We start from the raw sequence: 17,299 nt of genomic DNA, 5'->3' as shown, positions 1-17,299 counted from the left end.
TTGTGTTACATTAGATGGATGGCCTTATACACCGCTTCATTACACTGTTGGCTGAAACAACTGATGCTAAGGATAGTCGAATGGCTGATGCCAATATGGCTTGTCGTAAGCTTGCTGTGGCGCATCCCCTCCTGCTGCTCAGGTACACTTTGTCGATTCCAACTGAGTTACTACGCAGTGAACCACTAGTTTCTGGGACTTCTTAAGCCAATTTTACATCATAGCAAATTGTTTAACAAACAAAAAAAAGCTTTTTTTAATCTACAATAAAACTTACTTTTTTAAATATTAAAAAAAACCCTACATTAAAAAATACAAATCTAAAATCACAAACTAGATACTCCTAAGGGTTTTCCTACAAAGGTATACCCAGTTCTATGGGTTTTGTGGAGATTATCTGCTTTTTCAGGAAAGCAAAGAAAATCTGGTTTGAAACATGCAGCGCCCCTTCTATATGCTGGTAAAGGGCGGACAGAACATCAGTCTATATATTTCCTATAGGCAGCAACCAAATGATTCTAGTGCTTGGCGGGATAGCAGTAAGAAGAGCAGAGGAGACACAGAGCCAGATGATCAGCCAGACAAGACACTTAACTATTTGAGATTTATTAGGAGCCTTTTGTGAGCATATTATGTAAACCAGTGGATAACTACAGTGTGTGTATATACCTGAATTACTTTCAAATTATCAAAACATTTATCGCATCCAAATAGAAGCTGGGTATTTGTATCAGAGACTTTTTTGACACCTTCGAGATGCCATTTGGTTGCTGCTTATAAGAAATAGTCCTTAGATTGCTGTTCTGTCTGTCCTTTACCAGCATCGAGTAAAGGGCATAGTCTCTGCAAAACATGTATACCTTTAAAGGAAAACCCTCAGGAGTATCTAGTTTGTTGTTTTAGATTTTTATTTTTTAATGTAGGTTTTTTAATGTTATTTAATAACAAATTGTTTAACAAACAAGAACTTTTTTCTTGTTTGTTAAACAATTTGCTATGATGCAAGATTGGCCTTAAAAAGTCCAAGACACTAGTGGCTTTCCACACATTATGTTTGTCTATGTTTATTAGGGATGTGGCCATGATGAACAAGCACATGTTGCGTACCGCATGGATAATTATGCAGTGAACTAGTCACAAGTGCCACAGGATAGCTTATTGTCAATAAAGAAAAAAAATACACCCTTGTACCATATCAGGCATTCTTTTGACATTTGTGCTTTCGTCACACACATATTCACATATTTATAGTGTTGATAGCTATAGGAGACAGCTCTCTTGATTGGCTGGCACATTTAAAGCATAGCACAGCAATGCTAAATATATGAGAAATATGTGTACACTAAGGTGATTCTATGCAGTGCTTCCAAGTGACCCTGTCTCTTGAAGCGTTTCCAGTGACCCTGTTATACCTGTGTCCCTGTGACCTTAGTGTCTCCTGTCATTCATTGTTCTCTGTGCTGTCCTGGTTATCACCCCCACATGGGCATTAATGAACGTGACTGTTTGCTGCTCGCTCTTTAACACTATCACCTTTCAATCACTCCCAAGACTTCCAGCTGAATTAGTACCATTTTAGCTGTTCATACAAGTGTGCAGGTGGGCCACAACCTGGTTTCAGCCTGCAGCGTATCTTCCTGGAGGAGACCAGGTTATTTTGATAATCTACTTCTCAGTTCCTCAGCTATGCTAGCATAGGGTACTAGTATTTAAATGCAGGAGTCAACATTTTCACTTAGAATATAGGAGTATTTTAAAACATTTTCAAAAAAACACATTCTAAAAAATAAAGAGAAACACAAATGTAAAGTTTTTTTTTAAACTTTAATTTTTATTTAATTTAATCAATTTATTCATTCAGGTATTTTAAAGCAATGTATTTAAATTAATTAGTTATGTACTAGTATGTAAATTTAAGGGACACACATACTAAATAAATAAATATTACATTTTTTAGTTCATTTGTCCAGCTTGTATATGCAGGTCCCACAACAGTTGTTGAAATACCTTGATTGTATTTCCAACTGGCTTTTTAATTTTGGTGTTGACATGCTCGCCCTTGATCCTCTTTATCCCAGGAGTCAGATTCAGAGTCTTTGGTCATAAACGCTTGCTAGGTGACTGTTTTTTTTTTTTTTTTTTTTTGTCCTGTTTATGCATTGTTATTTACAAGCAACTTCAAGGCTGTAGTTTTCATAAGGCCGGAGTAGAAGGAACTCTCTTCTGGATTCCTAATGTCATTGTTCACACCCTTTGTTCTCCAGGTTAATTCTTGTAAGGGTTGCACTTCATTCTCCATGGTCCCACGGCTGTATTGTCCCATTAGCTGTATTGCGAGTTCTTGAAGCAAGTCTTGTGCTGTATAAGCTCTCAAGGATAGTTCCTATAAAGCGTGCATTCATCCGACTGCATTGGTTTTGCAGCTGTATTCTGTTGCAAATCTTTCCATTTCAATGTTCAAAATGACACAGGTTGGAACATACACTGGTGACTGCTCAGATCCATCTTCTTTGCCCGTGGTAGTCTGTGATGTTGGATACAGTTCTTCCTTGATCTCAAAGCTGGATTTGCAGAGATGTTTGACATGACCATGTACAGCTTTGGTCAGAGGCTATAGTGATAGAGAGCACTAATACTCCCAGCATTATTGTTGGTGGTACCCAACCTCTTCTCTGAAGGCAAAAGAAAAAGAGCCACATTATGGATATGATTGGAGCTTATATGGACAATTTCACTGCAGCTTGGTGTATTCCTCTGAATATGCACATAGTTGAAGTTGTTCATGTCTGTATCATGCTTTAATAACATGTAGAGTAAACGGCAGGGTACCACCAGGGGGAAATGTTGCTGTATGTCATTACAACTGTGATGACGGAAAGCATTCTGGCGTAAATCTCTCCATATGAAACTTCCTTAGCGTGGGTCTGCATGATGTGTATCCTTTCTCCGGTGGTATTTGCGATGCGTGTGATGTACCAGAGGAATTCTGGAAATCTCAGCAAATCCAGTGCATTGGCAACAAAGGCATACACAATGACATAATGAACTACCAGGGCTCCTTGGTGAAGCCAAAATATGCATTTTATTCTGCTGAAGCTGTTGTCATCTTGCAATCCTGCATACACCCAGAGGAAGAAATCATAAAAGCTTACAAGTCCAAGTGATGGTGATATTAGGACCATAAAAATAAGGAAGGCGAACATCTTGTGGAGCATCATTCTGTTCTCAGCAGATTTTAGCCAGTCTGCCTCATAAGGGGTGGAATAATAAACGATGACTTGAAGTAAAGAGGCGAACGTCCACAGCTGCAGATTTGGAAAGTATTTGAGAGCCCTATTCATATGATGGATTTTGTTATTTCCCATTTGTCCAGGCTAGAAACAATCTTTTCTGGTGTTGTCAGGTAAAATAGCAAAGCGAAGAGCAATGAGTTAATGAGGAAGAATTGTGCCCACCACTTCCAGGCATGCACGGACATGTTACCCCATAAAATATCTTGTGGTTGGTGGGCACCAGAGACAGACCAGCGGGAGATTTTCAGTTGTTCACTTACACTAGAGGGTTTTCTGTGACACGTAATGGCATTAAAGTCTTTGAGAATCAGGTTGGCCATTGTCTTTTTCTAAAATGTCACATAGCCCAGTCCAATCTTTAATCGTCTGGCGGATTTTAGCTCCTTTATATATTGTTTCCTAAGTTTGTTCTTCATGCTTTGATAATACTCTAAAGCGTCTCTTGGTTGACATCTGGGCATGGAAAAACAGCAACTGAACGGTGTTGGATTCATGCTGACTCGCTGTTGTCTGGTGGACATGGGTGTAGTAAGCCAAGTTATTACGGACTCTCCTCCTGTCTTGTCTGATCTTCATCAGCTTGGAGACATCCTGGCACAACTCAATGTTATTCACTATACAGGCAGTATAGGCTTCACTAAAGTGCTTCTTTATGGTCTTCTTATCTGCATTGTGGGGTAATCCATTTATAATAATTGTCTTGTTAACTTTCTCATCATCTTGATAGCGTATGTAAATTGAGTGTTTACTTATGATGTGCGTCAAATAAAGCAAAAGAAAGACCGCAAAGACAACGTGAAGCCACCACAAGTTATCTTGATCTTGTATATTTACAACTGTTGTCCGCTGAAAATATCCTGTTGTGTTCTTAGATGCAGTCTTCATCACATTCAGAAGTATCAATAAGCACAGATAAGCACAGAGAGATTAGGTTGGCAACATTTAGAAAGTAAATCAAGTGTTTCATAAGCAAAAGCCTTGATCTTCATTGAGTCCATAAGTGACATCCTGGGACATATAGCTTGTGCTGTTTTAGAGGGCTGTCAACATCATACAGTAGGGCCACACAACCATAATTTCTCACCTTCTGTATGAAGTAAAGGAAAACGGCAAAAACATGGAAAAGCAGACTGCTTGGATGGTGACAAGGGCAATTCCAAAAAGCCAATGTTATCAAGCTTCAAGCTGCTTAGGTTGTTAATGCAGCAAACGGCACCTATCTCAGTGGAATTGGAGGTGGTATTGGTAAAGAGCTTCAGATAATCCTGAAAAGGCATTTTGACAAGTTCTGGTTGCTTGCAGAGAGAAAATGATAAATCACACCTGGATGTCCAGTAATTTATAGTGTGCCTGAGAACAGAACAGCGCCTGTGGGTTGTTAGATGAACTGGTAAATTTAGATGGAGCAAAGTGAACAATAAATGATATCTGAACTACGACTATTGCCTTTTAAACAGTTTTTAAAAAACAAACCTGTTTTTTCCAATTTTGGAATAAAGGTAAAGGAAATGAAAAAATTGTGACCATTGTAAGCACCCCTTCTTAACCTTAAGCACGCCTTAACAGAGCAGCTTGGCTTAAGTTAGATTAAACAAATTACAGACTTACAGTGGCTTCAGAAAGTATTCAGACCTCCTTCAGTTTTTTCATTTCATAATTTTGTAAATTAATAAAAAGAAAAAAACTGAAATATTGCATTTATGTATTCAGACCCTTCACTTAGTACTTAGTTGAAGCACCTTTGGCCAGCCCAACCAGGCTGGATTGTGACCGTCAGCGACAGCCATTTTTAGGTCTATCCAGAGGTGTTCAATGGGGTTCTTGTCTGGGATCTGGTTGGGTCACTCTAAGACATTCTCAGAGTGGTCCTTAACCCACTCCTTGAGTACTCATTTATTAGGTCCGTATTATGCTACGACTGATGACTGATTACTTAGTTTTATGTTGTAGCAATAAATCTTGCTCAATTACACTGTTTTCTAATCATGATTCATGTATACAGGATGCTACTAATTCTGACTCTTTTTTAGTCATTTAGTCATTTTTAGTTGTAAGCCTGAAAATAAAAATCTATATTTTTATTTATAAATAGAATGTACCAGGATGGGGATCCTTATTGAGAAAAATGAAAAAAATATTTTTAGCTGATTAGATTCTACAAATATGTAATGAAAGTGGAGTTCCCTATCTTTCCAGTGACGTTTGGTAACAGAGCAAAATCAATATAGAACATTTTACTTTCCCATATTCAATGCTCATTGTCAGGTTGAAACCATTCTAGCTGTGTACTATTTAGGAGCATATATTCTGCCTATTAGTGTTAAATTATCCACTTTTTCTTTTCCAGACACTTGCCAATGATAGCTGTTTTGCTGCATGGTCGTGTGCACTTGAATTTCCATGAATTTCGTCAACAGAATCATCTAACATTTTTCACCCATGTTTTGGGTATCCTGGAGCTCCTGCAGCCCCAGGTGTTCCATAGTGAGCATCAGGAAGCCCTTTGGGACTGCCTTCTGTCTTTTATCAAACTTCTACAGGTAAGAAAAGGAAAATGCTCATTATTCAGGGACATGTTTGTAAACACGTGTTTGTGTGTTTTAGCTGTAAAATGTGAGTACAAAGGAAAAAGTTTTATTAGTTTGGTTACAGACTCGAAGGTTTTGTGAAGTGTGGCCTTTAAAGCAGAACTAAAATTGTTAAAAAAATATTGTTAGGAGGCAGACTTTTTGATAGAAAGTAGACTGTACTTCTACTAACACAGATTTGTTGGTGTGATATCATCTGTTGTCAATGAGTGTAAATACTAGACCCCAAAATTCCGCAGTAGATGGCAGCGAGTGTGGACCTTCCAATGGGGAAGGGAAACAAAGTCTTGTATAATATGCAAATATGTGCAACACAGTTTATACACACACACATAGATAGATAGATAGATAGATAGATAGATAGATAGATAGATAGATAGATAGATAGATAGATAGATAGATAGATAGAGTAAGTAAAGTAGGAGTAAATAAATTATATGTACTGTACTGTTTTCCAATGGTAATACCTTTGATTAACCATGGAGTACACTGTATAAAGGGCTTAGGCTTCTGCCTGGCTTTTAGCTAATCTTCACTCCCCCTCTAAACAACCATTGTGAAAATTTCTCCAAGCAACAACTTTGATTTTATGGATGAAATGTAGAGAAATTGAGAATTTTTTAGATCTAGACCAGGTGTCTACACTTGCCCCACCTAGCAGGATTGCATTATGTCTAATCATTAAATACTATAATACATCTGTGTCTTGGTTAGCTAGAAAGAGCTGACACCTTTATTTATTAATACATAATTATCTTGGCTTTGCTGTCCTGCTTGTTTTTAGAATTACAGAAAATATTCCAGGCATTTGGCTGGCTTCATGAGTAAATTTGTGCAGTTAATCCACAAGTACATCACATGTGACGCTCAGGCGGCTGTATCCTTCCTACAGAAGCATTCCGATCCCCTACAGTAAGTGATTTAAATCATGGTTTGCAGAGTTATTGCTGTTCTCTTTACTGTGAACCATCTGTGTCAAAGCTTGCAGCAGAACTGTAGGATGTTTTCCAATGTCAGTGGTTTCTGGAACATCACAGTGCTCAATATCATTGTGTTTAATTGTCCCCAAAGGGAACCCACTGTAAAAATTTAGCCATAGCAATTACTGTCTTGCAAAGACATGTTTGATTATTGGTTACAGTATCGCTTCAATTTTGTACACAAACTTAGCACACATGTGTACAGTATTCTGCATTTCAGATTGTGGGGTGGAGATGGGGTTTAATATATTAGATGGGAGCTCCCTATCATATTTGATCTATTGTTCCTTTGAGTTGTGTACTGTCAACTTTCGATTGACTTTTACCAGGACCCGTGAAGCAATGAGAAACTATAGAATCAGAATTTAGCCTAAGGTAATGCCTTCAAGTGGAACTAAACCTCATTATACTCATGTGTCTCTGCTGTGTTGTGGGCACTGCTGTTTTCTTCTCTTCCTTGTTCCGATCTTTGGCCATCCTGATTGGCTGGTGTAACTCCTGTGCTGGCAATGTTGAGCTGTGAATGCAGTGATTTTGACATTTAAAGGGATTGTTCAGGCGCGTAGGAAATTTTTTTTACAGATTGGCCTTGTCCCTTTCGATAATAAAGCCCCACCTGATTGCAAATTTTTAAAGTGGAACTTAAGTTCCACAGTGGAAGCCTTTTTAGCTCATCAGTTTAAAGTTACTTAAGGAGCCCTGGCCGTATCATTATTGCCACACTCCTTGAGATGCAAAGCAGCGATAGCATTTCTCCCTAATGACCAGTGGCAGAATGTTAATGGTCAGCATATGAATCCAAAATTTTACAGCTATGTGTTAGTTATACAAATATTCAATTTAGGTAAATATTTTTAGTTTTGTTAACCAAATCTGAAATTTTCTGGGTGCACAGGAGACCATCAAAGCTACCAATGTAGAATTTAAAGATATCAGGGTTACAAGTTTAAAAACTTATGAAAGTTGAACATTGAGTTTGCTGTACCAAAAGAAAAGTGTGTCTTGGAGTCCTAAATTTCAAATGCAAATTGGGGACCCCCCGGGCCACTTAAATAGCAAGGAGCATTGGGATGGGGCCCCTAAATTTATACCTATGTTTCAGAAATCATGCTGTGCTACTTTATCTGCTTCACTCTTTGAACCATAAAGTCTTTTCAACTGTGAGTTAGAGGAAACCGAAAATGTAGGTGCAAATGTGAGACACGATGAGCACCAAAAAAAAAGAGGGAAGCTGAGAAAACATGGGACTTGCTTGGCTCATTTTGTGGACATATCAAGTGTAAACAAATTGTTCAAAAAAGTTCTCATTGACTAGATATAGCCTCGGGGGCACATCTGAAGTTAGGCTGAATTCACACTGGCAGTAAGGTTGCATTTGCTGCATTTTCCCCTAGCTCACACCAGGAACCTTTGCTGCTTGAAAAACTGCTGCTCAGCACTTACCATCTGTTACCATTCCCAGATGCCTAGCAGTTGCCAGTAGTCACTCAGTAGAGGTAAATGGTACAGTTTTTTACGGCTAATTTGAACTGTCAACTTTTTTACACTACATTAATCACAATATTACACTACTACAAGAGATTACACTCTTAAAACTTAGAATACTAGGATGTGGGATCCAAATTTCCCGCACTGGACAGTTGGGACATATTACAAAAGATGGAAATATTGACATACTTTTTAACCACCCAGCTACAGCTTCCTAAAATAAATTTCTGGAGAGAACACTGGTTTTCTATAGTCCTCTGGTCTGTTTTTTGGAATCCCTGTAGTCAATGTGCACATGCATAGTTTATTTTATGAAAATTGTTCATTTCATGTTCAGTATGGTGATACTTGCTTTGATTTATTTTCCAGTGCTTTGTCATCAGAGAACAATGATTTTACAATGCTCAAATCTCTATTGGCTGGTCTAAGCCTGCCCAACAGGGGAGGAACTTTGGAGAAGAGCCAGGATGAAGAGAAAGAAGGTGTGTTATATACTATGAAATTGTGTCCCTATCAGCTATACATTCAACCTGGGACCTAAGCGATACGACAATAAAATCTCAGAGAATCGCTAATGCTATTTAAAAACATCTGTTCAGTCTGATGTTACATTTATTACAGCTACTCGATGGACATTTGTTATAACATTTAGTTCCAAAGCTGATACTTATCATTTCAACTGATTATGACAATTTGCCTTGTTCTGTTCTGGATTTAGTCGGGCTTTAAGTCACAACTCTTGGTCTGCAGCTCGCTTTTTTAAAAATATCAGCAAAGGTTGCTTTTTCATTGCTTTTATAACAGGTTTGTTTGTTGAAAAGTAAGTGAATGTGTGTAAGTCTAATTTTATTATTGTTTCGGTAATATGCATTAGAATGTTTAATTTTGTGTCCTGAAACCTCACAGGAATTCTGATCACACTAGAAACCAATACCTTTTCTCTGAGGCACACAAAAGGTGTCAAATATTAGTTGTGGGCTGTAAGCAGGGATGTGCAATTACTATTTGAATTATTGGGTCCCTAGCAGTCTTTGTAAGGTTCCTAGCTTTGATGACTTCCTGTCACCTTTATGAGATTTCAGTCTTAAGGAAAGAGTCCTAAACCATATTACATAACTGCCAGTGTCAAGTGGTTTTTGTTCACTTTTAAACTGCTTCTCTGCCCATACATATCTACAGCAATGCAGAAGTAGCCGAACTAGGTGAACTGCACCTGTTTTAATACTTAGGATGATCTTAGAAACATTGTAAAATGATGTTAGAAGCTTGTTGTATATGTCCATGGAGGACTGTAGATACAGGCCCTATATTCTAGAAGAAGTAATCATTTCTTTTATTAATGAGCTAGAGTCATTTCACAAAGCTGGACACTTCTGCATGAAGACTGCATTACCATAAAAAAAGTAAAAATCTCCATTTTGACTAAATGCATCTATACAAACCTAAAAGTAAATTTAAATTTTTGGTTAAAATTGGCCTTTAATGGCCGACATTGCTATGTAAATTGTAGGCCTCTTAACAGAATGTCAGGTCTGGTACATTTATGTCTTCTAATGTTGTAAGTATTACCTAACAATTTTACATTTGGTTTCTACATAACATTATTTATCTCATGTTTTGGCACAGATGAGTCTGCTGCAGGGTCCCTTCCTCTTGTCAGTGTCTCAATGTTCACACCTCTAACAGCTACTGAAATGGCACCTTACCTTAAGAGGATTTCCCGCAGTCATACAGTGGAAGGTGAGTTTCTATCTTTCTGCTTACTTCATACTCCGAAATAGTTCTACGAAAAGAAAACTTTTTTTAAACACATTCATAAGCAACTTAACATTTTGCATACTTCTATTGTTGCCTGTAAGCAATATAACATTAATATGTAGCAGCTTTGTCATAGATGAATACTGGCTTGTTTATGGTATTTTTCCAAAACTATACTGTGACACAGACTGCCATGAAAGCAAATTCAGTAATATGAGCTTTCTCCTCATTTCTCACAGGCAAAACATTTCTTCTGATTATCCAAAACCTGAGCTATCAGCAGCAATCTCTATTAATTTGAAATAAAGTATGGAAAAAGCCAAATATAATTATAGTGAAAAGTCACAGCTCAGATCTGTTGAAGGCCCCTGTCAGCTTTACATCTTTACGTCTTCGTTACAGCTCTGGTCATTTTGTTTTGTGTCCATGGCAGAGCCTTGCTTGCAATCTGATGAATTCTTGGAAGCCCAAGCATTGCCCGGAGACTAGAACAAAATTCAGAGTTGGCAGCTGGGTCCCTTCTTTCAGGGTTCATGACGATCTGTTATCACAGCTCATTTTTTCGGCAAAATGAATTGCTTGATTGAAAGACAATGTTTACTCCAGCCTGTTAATTGTCATGCTGACCCAGCTTCTCTTCAGACTTGTAATGGATTTAAGTGGGTGTCTGCTATACTTCTTTCCTTTATTTCCAGATATCCTGCAGACCCTGAGCGACATAGATGAAATGTCTGTCCGGAGGCCTGAAATCCTCGCTTTCTTTGCTGTGAGTATGCCAAGCCTTTACATCTGTGAAATGTGATCAACTGCTTCCTAGTTTTATAGGATGAAACTGATCCTTAAGTTTTTTTAAATTTTGTCGTAAAAATTTTAGTGCTCTCACAGGTCAGTATAACTGGACAGGTTTCTCAAAGCTGTTATTAGAATTTTCGACTTGATATGTTAAAGCTGATTGCTATTTGAACCAATCAATAGTCACATTGGTTTAGTTCTGTTTTAAAACTTTACTTCAGGAAAGGCATATGATTGCACTCATATGGCCAGGAAACAGTCCAGATCTCAACTAGACTGAAAGTGTATGATGGAAATGTTAAAATATTTCCATGGCAAGGCTCCATCTAAAAAATTGATCTGTCCGCTGCTATACAATACAGTTGAAACTTGATTCATAAAGAATATTGTTTTTCATTGGTGAAGTCCATGCCTTAAAGTATTCATGCTCCTATAGAAATCAGAGAAGGTGCAAAGAGATACTAAGTTGATTTTATCATTTTTTCCTCATTGTTAAATAATTGCATAATTTTCCCCCTACTTGGTCTGAGCAGAAAATGTTACAGAATTTCAAATATTACATTTTGTCGGTGTATGTTTTACGATGGCAGAATGTTCGGCTGTTAAACTTGCTTTGTAAGATCTTTAATTTTCTTTTTTTCAAATAAAACATCTGAATACCCATCCTCCAAGAGTAGTGATTCAATACTTTGTCAGGGATTTTAGAACAGCATAGGTCCAAAATCCTTTTCCGATTTTTTTCTTCTGTCTGTGTCTGTATTGCATCACTTCCTGTCTAGTAAAACATGGCAGGAAGTGTGGGTAAATCTCCAAAAACCTGACTAGAGTTATCGTCTTTACCTAAAACACATTTTTTGACAAACACTTTCTTTTATTTTAATTAGTAACATAAAGTATGTTTATAGTGTCTATATTTTTACATTCAGCTTTCTAGTGTGCATTTTTATTGCTGCAAGTGTTAAAAGAACTGTCTTTAAAATGAGCACCATTAATTGTTTAAACCTCCCTTTATTGGTGCTGGGCTCCAGGCCTTACACTTCATAGGATGATTCCTTGTAGGATGTAACAAGGGAACAGTGTGAGGAGCCCATGTGTGTGATCCTGTGAACTCAGTGTGGGGGAGAATCCATGGCATTTACAGTGAACTCTTCTTATTGAAGATATAGTAAGGGCAATTTGCTTGTTCCTCTTTGTTTTCACAGAGCGATTTTCAGAGGCTTATGAGTTCCACAGAGGAAACGTGTCGTAATTTGGCATTTGGTCTGGCCTTGCGCTCTATTCAGTGTAATCCCAGGTGAGTGAGAAGGATGTGTTTTCCTTTATCTAAAAGGTCGAGGTCAGGTGAGTAGGGGGGATGGTGCACCAATTGGAAACCCAGGGTGTTCAATAAAGCAGCCACAACGTTGGACGTGTGCACAGGTGCATTGTCCTGCAAAAAAAGGATCCATTTGGTCAACTTTCCACGATGTTTCGTCCTAATTGCCTCCTTTAGCTGTTCTAGGAGGTTAGCATAATACTGTCCGGTGATACTAGAGCCCTGAGGTAGGTAGTCCACCAACAGAATACCATCTCTGTTCCAGAAAACGGGCGCCATTCCTTTGACTGTTCCTTGGTTTCAGGATCATAGATGTGGAGCCCGGTTTCATCCTCAGTCACTAACCTAGCCAAAAAGTCCTTTGCAGCTTCAAAATGGGCCAAAACGGCATTGGATTCTCCAACTCATTCCTTCTTCTGATCACTGTTCAAACATTTCAGCACCCACTTGGATGAAAGCTTGTGCATGTCTAGGATGGTGGCGATAACTGCAACATGCTCCTGTGGATGTCAAATATCTGGGCTATCTTTTTGCGGATATTCGCCGGTCCTCAAAATTCAGCTCATGGACAGCATCACAGGTTGCCGGGTCAGTTGAGGTTGGGGGGTGCCCATTGCGGGGCTCATCTTCAACTGTGAAATGCCCAGTCTTGAAACAAGATATCCAGGTTTTGACAGTGCTGTAGGAAGGACACTCCTCCCCCAATGTTTGTGACATCTCAGTGTGAATGTGCCTTGCTGACTTTCCCTGGAGAAACAAAAACTTCATGACGGCCCATAACTCCAATGACATGAAACTTGCTTGTGCCTCTGCCATCACAGCTCACTAAAAGAAAAAACAAATTTAGGAATCGCAAAGACCTACTATTTGCAGTTACATACTAAGATATCTTTTCATCTAATTTTTCTATTTCATCTGGAAGGGAGCAAAGCCAGGAACTACAAGGCACCCCCTCGTAGTAGCTTTCATTCAGCATAACAAAATATGTCTTAAAATAAAAATATAGCTTACATTACCTTTAAGTCCCAAGTGGTTGGCAAATAAAGTCCTGCTGCCACAAGCGGCTACGCCATGCGAATGCCATAGTTAGTTTTTATTGTCTTGTTGTTTGTCCTTTAGAACTAGGAGCTGCCTCATGCTGTGGTTTCCAGGCTCCCTCCCAGACTGGGACAGGTCAGGTTAGTGGTCCCAGAAACCTAAGCTTTGTTCTCCTAGGCTCTCCCAGCCCACAGGTTGCACTCAGCCTCACCACCTGGCCTCAAGCTACCACTTCCCCCTGTCTCAAAGACAGCTGCACTTTTTTTATGGCCAGGTGCTTCAGGCTCATCCTAATTTCCTGACCTGGAAAAAGGCCTGGCCCCAACCCATTCCTTCAAGGACACTTCGGGCCTGGATCCCAAATATACTGCAATTCTGAAGCACAAAATTTAAATGCAAAGTTATTCAGGCCCAATATCCACTTTTACAGGAGAATTTGAAAAAGATGCACTGAAATCATCTCCAAAACTGGCTTTACAATTCTCACCATGTTACACTATATATATATATATATATATATATATATATATATATATATAATACACAGAGAGAGTTTTTATTGGAAGTGTATGTATCTTCTATTGCCTAATAGCCTGTATCTACATATAGGGTATGCAAACACATTTTGATTCATATTTGTGCTTTGAATTAGATTTTTTATCCATCAAAGTGGATAAACCGCTTCATCCTGTTGTTTGTCCACTAAGATTTATGGACTACATATGTGAGCATATATTTTGCAATTTTCACAGTCTACTGTATTAACTGATCTAATTGATATTTGAATTGTATTCAATGAATCACACAAACATGTAGAAGAGTTACATAAACAAATTGCTTAAACTTAGAGGAGGAGGGATTTCATACTGTTCTACATGTACTCAATCTTTTATGTGATGTGTCTCAGATGCATAGTTCTTAGTTGTAAGGCACGACTGAACATGCAAAACCTGACAAGCATCCTTATTTTGTTCCCTACACTGTGCATCTGTTTGTATAAATAAGTTTTGGCCTTTTATTGGGCAATGTAGACCCAGCTCTTTAGAATCCTTTAGATGAGAACAGTACAGTTGTTTCAAGCACATGGGAAATATTTTATCTGTAACTGATTGATGCTTTTGTCTTTTTCAGCATTGCTGCAGACTTCCTCCCTACTTTCATGTACTGCCGTGGCAGCAGAGACTCTGAAGTTGTTCAAACAGCACTGAATAACCTGGCTGGGTACATATTACTTTGTCAAGGTAAAATCTGCTTGTTAGACACCCCTCAGCTTTTCTCCATGTATGTTATTTCACACACAGAAATGAGTGCAAGAAATCCAGCTAAACATGGTGACAGCAGTCTTATTGCTGCCTGTCTTGATCTGTGCACTAACTCATGTAAGTGTTTGCAGCTTACACATATTGGGCTCTCATATGGGATAATCTACTGACCCTATCCATTGGTGATTATGTGGCCAGATTATAGGAAAAGGAAATACAGTAAATAGTCTTCAGATTATTATTTTTTATTAAAAGTAATTTTTTAATGCCACTATATAATATTTAGAGGTGATGATGACAACTCTACACATGGGGATCGCTGGCTCAATGAATCTTGGCACTGATTCATGTTAGTGTCAGCAATTTACACTTGGTAGGCAATAAAATGGGTTTGATCCCACCCATTGATAAAATCACATTACCTGAATTTTATGGTGCCACTTAGTGTACTAATACTCAGTTTGGTATACTGACATTCTTTTTTTTACATCAGCCAACATGATTCTGACTAAGGCCTAGGGTCTTCTAACCCAACCATAAGGCAAATGAAACGTAAAATGGCCTGTTTTTTGCTATACAAAAAATGAGAGCAGTCCTGAGAGACTTCACTACTTTACTACTTTACTGGGTAAATTCTAGTGTGTCTGGTCACATTGGGTATAATATTACATGCCCCGGGCCTAGATTGTTCACTTCTCTTGTTACGAATAAATATACCCCTGACACGCTGGGATATTTCAACCCATTCACAACTTTTCCAACTATTTTTTTTCGCCTCTTACATGGTTCCATATGTATATGCATTCCTGTAATACTGTTTTGTGACCCAACCATGTGCTCACTTCTCCTAATAATGCTGTAAGATTTGTTGTGCTTCTTTGTCTTATTACCTGGTTTTAAAATAATAAGAATTATTGAAAAAAAGCTTTAGTACACTCACACCTTAGTTGGACTCCTAATACAGTGAAGGAGGAGGATGGGAAAGTAGACATTTAAAATTCTTTCAAAATATTTTCAAAACAAATTTATTTATAGATATATTGATGTACTGGGGGTAAGGTGAAAACATCTTAAGGCTCAGCAGCATATATTGCCCACCAGTCTCTAACATTTTTGGTAATATTTTCACCAATCCTCCTTGCAAAATTCTAGCATAATCTTATGTTTTTTTATCTGCTGTATAAAAAGAAGGTTGAGCAGGAATGTTCTGTTTAAACAGGGGAATGTCTTCTTAAACTAAAATGAAAGGGTATTGCTCCTTCATTTTAAAGTGGAACTAAACCCCACTTTGCCTGCCAGTACAATCTTGATTGTCAGGACTGGGATGATGTTACTCCTGCGCAGGAGTTCATTTAGTTCCGGCAAGCCCAGGGGAAGCTTGGATTTCCAGGTAGGCTGTCATCCAAACCTTTTTTAATAACTCCATGGAGTTATCAGGCACATAGGCAGATATAATATTGCTAAAGAGACAATTTCTGTCCCTTTCTCCAATAATGACCAGCCTGATCAAACAATGGGACTTTAGTTCCACTTAAATGCATTAAATATTTTATTTCTACCTGCATTTTTTGTATTTTCAAATGTATTAGACTTTGCCCTCATTACAATCTTAACAGGCCATGTAATGTCTTCAGAAATGCTAGGCAAAGCAAAAATTAAAACATTTAGGTATGTTAAAAAGAGTTATGTCATTCCAGCCTGGTCAATCAATATGGATGTAGATTCTGAACCTGGAAGAGTTGGTGACAAATTCCAAACAGGGAGGTTAGTTTATTTTATTGCAGAGTGGACATTGCCTGTCTCTCTGCAATAAGCAACATGTTGGCACACATTTCCTTTACAGTATACTTCTGCATTAAACTGTGGAATTTTGCTGACCTATACTCCAAATTCATCACACATAGGAAAACAGCCATCAACATGAGCATTTGTTCTGTTTCCGTAATGTCTGATTTTATCTTTATTTTTGTTTCTGCATCTTCTTACAGAGCACGCCTCTGTACTTCTACACAGAGCTTTCCTGGTGGGAATGTATGGGCAGATGGACACCAGCCCTCAGATCTCAGAAGCTTTGAAGGTCCTTCACATGGATGCTATAGTCCGGGAGACTCGCGACTGAAATGAACTTTTTAACAGTTCAGACAAAAGACTTGTAGAGATGTTATCTTAGCTATTGTTATTGTTTTATAATAAAAACCGACCCTTGACTTAAATACATTTTATTTATTTTTTTGATCCGTGAATTGATATGGTGCTGACATTTTTCTCTGTTCTTTACCGAGTCCATATCCATGTCAAATAACCTATCAGTATGTTTTTGGTATGTACCTGGAGGAAACCCACAAAAATTGGGGGAGGACAAACAGCCTCAATGCAGAAAGTGTCCTCGAAGAGGCAAACTTTGGACCCTTGACGTTTCCATCTGAGCACAGCTGTAAAAGTAATCAGCTTGTCCGCAAACTAGACTGAAAACAATGGAAACATGAGAATTCCTTTGTATTTTTTTATAGTGGAATAAGGTGTTGACATAATAGAAAGTGAATGTTCCTTTAGACAATGCAACAAAAAAGATTTCCAACTGGGATCAAACAAAAAATGGACATATTCTCAAATGTGTACGTGAACTGCAGCAGTGTGTAAAGTCAGATTTGCATGTCCCTTTACATAGAGGGCTTTTTAGGCTTGTGATTTAGGTTGAGTTTACTCAGTTAAAGAATATATATCAAGAAATACAAACATAAGCTTTAACCATGCTCAGGAACAATTAGATAAAAATACTTAAAGA

General features: G+C 38.1%; 1 protein-coding gene across 1 annotated transcript in view; it reads left to right on the top strand.

The window, feature by feature from the left end:
- Nucleotides 1-16,727, top strand: part of INTS1 (integrator complex subunit 1) — a gene marked incomplete at its 5' end in the record, with an annotated part of 48,790 nt that extends 32,063 nt beyond the window's left edge. The window contains 9 exon segments of the mRNA XM_072417755.1: nt 15-142; nt 5,641-5,833; nt 6,666-6,793; nt 8,719-8,831; nt 9,976-10,089; nt 10,803-10,873; nt 12,102-12,193; nt 14,384-14,493; nt 16,503-16,727. Of these exon segments, the coding sequence (XP_072273856.1) occupies nt 15-142; nt 5,641-5,833; nt 6,666-6,793; nt 8,719-8,831; nt 9,976-10,089; nt 10,803-10,873; nt 12,102-12,193; nt 14,384-14,493; nt 16,503-16,633 (1,080 nt within the window).
- Nucleotides 16,728-17,299: the final 572 nt, after the last annotated feature.

This window comes from Pyxicephalus adspersus, chromosome 7, assembly GCF_032062135.1.
Source record: "Pyxicephalus adspersus chromosome 7, UCB_Pads_2.0, whole genome shotgun sequence".
Classification (NCBI taxonomy): Eukaryota; Metazoa; Chordata; class Amphibia; order Anura; family Pyxicephalidae; genus Pyxicephalus; species Pyxicephalus adspersus.
The sequence above is the reverse complement of the archived record's forward strand: the minus strand, read 5'-3'. Positions and strand labels throughout refer to the sequence as shown.